This window comes from Neophocaena asiaeorientalis, unplaced genomic scaffold, assembly GCF_003031525.2.
Source record: "Neophocaena asiaeorientalis asiaeorientalis breed wild unplaced genomic scaffold, Neophocaena_asiaeorientalis_V1.1 scaffold49, whole genome shotgun sequence".
Lineage (NCBI taxonomy): Eukaryota > Metazoa > Chordata > Mammalia > Artiodactyla > Phocoenidae > Neophocaena > Neophocaena asiaeorientalis.
In genome coordinates, this window is record NW_020172456.1 from 2,886,712 (window position 1) to 2,890,510 (window position 3,799).

General features: G+C 42.1%; 1 protein-coding gene across 1 annotated transcript; it reads right to left on the minus strand.

The window, feature by feature from the left end:
- Positions 1–2,585: 2,585 nt before the first annotated feature.
- On the minus strand, positions 2,586–3,396 carry LOC112394920 (transmembrane protein 230-like). The gene is made up of 4 exons (XM_024737897.1): positions 3,300–3,396; positions 3,178–3,220; positions 2,793–2,876; positions 2,586–2,736 (listed from the first exon to the last, which is right to left on the minus strand). Exons 1-4 carry the CDS (start codon positions 3,394–3,396, stop codon positions 2,586–2,588), a joined length of 375 nt encoding a protein of 124 aa, XP_024593665.1.
- Positions 3,397–3,799: the final 403 nt, after the last annotated feature.

Below are 3,799 nucleotides of genomic sequence, written 5' to 3' on the forward strand. Positions count from 1 at the left end.
ACTACCTTCTAAAAGTTTGACGTTTTTTGCAATTTACATTTAACTCTAAAATCTATATGGAGGTACATCAGTGACAATGGCAGGGGAGGTAACTCCAAAAGTCTGTCCCTCCTCAAAAATAATGAATAAACTGGCAAAAAAAACAATCAGAGTCAACTTGTTTGGAACTCTGGAAACTAACGGAAGGCTTGCAGCACTCGGGGAATGCTTAATCAAGGGAAAAAGCAGCTGAATCCCAGTAAGAAAGCTTTACGGTATTTTTAAAATACACTTTATGTTTTAGAGCAGTTTTAGGTTCAAAATTTTAGCAAAATTAGGCAGAGATTTCCCCATGGCCCCACATATGCTCAGCCTCCCTGCTATCAAAATGAACCGCCACTGACATATCAGAATCACACAAAATCCATAGTTTATGTTAGGGCTCCCTCCTGGTGTTGTACATCCCAAGGGTTTTGACAAATGTATATGGACATATATCCACAATTTTAATATCATCAGAGTAGTTTTACTGGCCTAAAAATCCTCTCTGTTCTTCCTATTCATCTCTCTCTCCCCTCCACCACTGATTCTTTTACTGTGTCCATAATTTTGCCTTTTCCAGAATGTCATATAGTTGGAATAACACAGTAGGTAGCCTTTTCAGATGTTTCTTTCACTTAGCAATATGGAGTTAAGCTTCCCACATGTCTTTTCATGGCATGATAGCTCATTTCTTTTTGTGCTGAATAATATTCCATTGTCTGGATGTACCTTAACTCATTTATCCATTCACCTATGGAAGGACGTCTTGGCTACTTCCAAGTTTTGGCAATTACGAATAAAGCTCTGACCATCCATGTGCAAGTTTTTGTGTGGACATAAGTTTTCAGCTCATCTGGATGAATATTAAGGAGTCCAATTTCTGGATTATATGGTAACAATATGTGCTATACCATTTTGCATTCCCACCAGCAATGAATGAGAGTTCCTGTTGCTCCACATCCTTGCCAGCGTTTGATTTTGTCAGTGTCTGGATTTCTAATAGGTGTGTTGTGGTACCTCATTGCTGTCACAATTTGCAATTGCCTAGTAGCATACAATGTGGAGCATTTTTTCATGTGCTTATTGCCAACTATATATCTTCGTTGATGAGGTGTCTGTTCAGGCCTTTTGCCCATTTTTTAATGAGGTTACTCATTTTCTTCTTTTTGGGTTTTAAAAATTCTTTATATATATATATATATATATATATTTGGCTGCACTGGGTCTTTGTTGCTGCCCGCAGGCTTTCTCTAGTTGCGGTGAGCGGGTCTACTCTTCATTGCGGTGCGCAGGCTTCTCATTGCTGTGGCTTCTCTTGTTGCGGAGCACGGGCTCTAGGCCCGCAGTCTCAGTAGTTGTGGCGTGTGGGCTTAGTTGATCTGCGGCATGTGGGATCTTCCTGGACCAGGGCTTGAACCCGTGTCCCCTGCGTTGGCAGGCGGATTCTTAACCACTGCACCACCAGGGAAGCCCCAGAATTCTTTATATATTTTGAATAACATCTTTTATCAGATATGTCATTTGCAAATATTTTTTCCCAGTTTGTGGCTCATCTTCTTATTCGCTTGACCGTGTCTTTCACAGAGCAGAGGGGGGTTTTCTGTGGATTTTTTTAGATTTTGATATTTTAATTTCTTTTGAATACAAGTCACTTTTTGTAAGCTAGGAAACTGAATCAAACTAAGGCAGTCTTGTCCTCTAGAGATCCAGGCCAGTTCTTACAATCTTCGGCAGGATGACATCATAATATGAGGTACTAACAACAGGGTTAAAAACTATAAATAATAACCACTTATTTACATTTTTTCCTTAGGAAACAGCTAAAAGTCCAGTCCTTAAAGGCATGATATACAGAACATCTAGATCTACAAAGGACAGAATTATCCAAATTATACGCTGGCCAACCTGTCGGTGAACCAGATCAGAGCTGGCCCAGGACTGGTGAACAGAGAATGTGTTTACGGTTTGAAAATTTGCTCTGAGGTTTAAAAAATTTCTAGTTGCTGTTAATAAGAAAGCAAGTAAAAAATATGAGAGATGCACCACACTGGTTATTTGATTTTGCCAAGGTTTTCCACTAGAACACAAGGTTAGAGTATGGGAATAAGACACTTAGATATTTTCAAAATAAATTACTTAGTAATAAGAAATCTGACTTAACTGCATTCTTCCATTTGCCACAAGAACATATTGACAATGAGGACTATTTAAAAGAATGCTCAACTCTAAAAAGGGTGGTGGTAGCAACACATTTCACTACAGAATAACCTCCCACTTTCCCATACAATTAACATTGCTACTTTTCATGATACATATTCATGTGGAAAAACTTGTCAGGAGCTCTTGCCAGGGCCAGGAGATGAAAAATAGAGACTGTCCTAATGGCATGGATAGTTGTAAGCTCAGTTAACGTCTTTAGGATGGACGCATAAAATCTGGCCACTGTTTTGTTAAATATCTGCAAATTGCAGAACTCCTTAGCCCTTAGCCATAGTATCTGCTCAATGTCTTAAAGCTGGGCTCAGTCCCATCTGGGACTCTTTTCTTCAGGGCTGAGGTGCGTGCTAGTCATCAAAGTCTGGCATGTCATCGTAGGAGTGTCCCCAGTAGCCTTTGGGTGCATAGCAGGCGATGTGCAGGTGGTAAAATCCCAGCAGGAACACCAGGATGCCAATGATCAGGACAGGAATGGCCCGGTCTACCCCCTCATAGGAACTGTGGGAGAAGTTTGTGAAGCTCAAAGGAAGAAACATGTCTTGTTATCTGAGAACAAAATCCCTTTGCTGATATAGCCTGCCAGCAGGAGGGAGCCTATGATAATGAGAAAGGCACCAATCAAAAACAGCACCATAGGGCTTCCCTGGTGGTGCAGTGGTTGAGAATCTGCCTGCCAATGCAGGGGCCACGGGTTTGACCCCTGGTCTGGGAAGATCCCACATGCCGCGGAGCAACTGGGCCCGTGCGCCATAACTACTGAGCCTGCGCGTCTGGAGCCTATGCTCCGCAACGAGAGGCCACGACAGTGAGAGGCCCATGCACCGCGATGAAGAGTGGCCCCGGCTCACCGCAACTAGAGAAAGCTCTCGCACAGAAACGAAGACCCAACACAGCCAAAAATAAATAATTAATTAATTAATTAAAAACAAACAAACAAACAGCACCGTAGCAAGTGCAATCTTAGGAGGGCCTTTCTTAAACTTTAATAAATTGGATCTCATGACATCAGGAAAGAAGGAAGATTCCCACAATCTGTTGGCTTTAGCAGTTAGTTTCTCCCTGAAGGTCAATGTAGCCATCCTCTGTACTGGAGAGCCTTGAGTATTTCACTTTACTACAGGGGATTCTGGTAGCCAGGTTGGTACGAGATTGCATCATAACACGCTGACACAGCTACAGTCGGAGCCCCGACAGGCCATCCGCGCGCCACAGCTAGCTCACGGTTTGCAGCGGGCTAGCCGAGGCCTCATGGCACGCCTCCCCCAACTGCCTCCCCGCCCCCGACCCCAGAGGTTTTTAATTAATTAAAACCATTAGATTAACAAGTCTCCCTTCCATGAATCATGGCCTTTGGTGTTATATCCAAAAAGTCATCATGTCAAAGGTAATCTAGCTTTTTTCCTATGTTATCTTCTAGGAGTTTTATAGTTTTGAATTTTACAGTTAGCTCTAAGATGCATTTTGAGTTAATTTTTTGTGAAGGGTACAAGGTTCATTTTTTGGCATGTGGATGTCCAGTTGTTCTAGCACCGTTTGTTGAAAAGACTATCTGTGTTCTAAT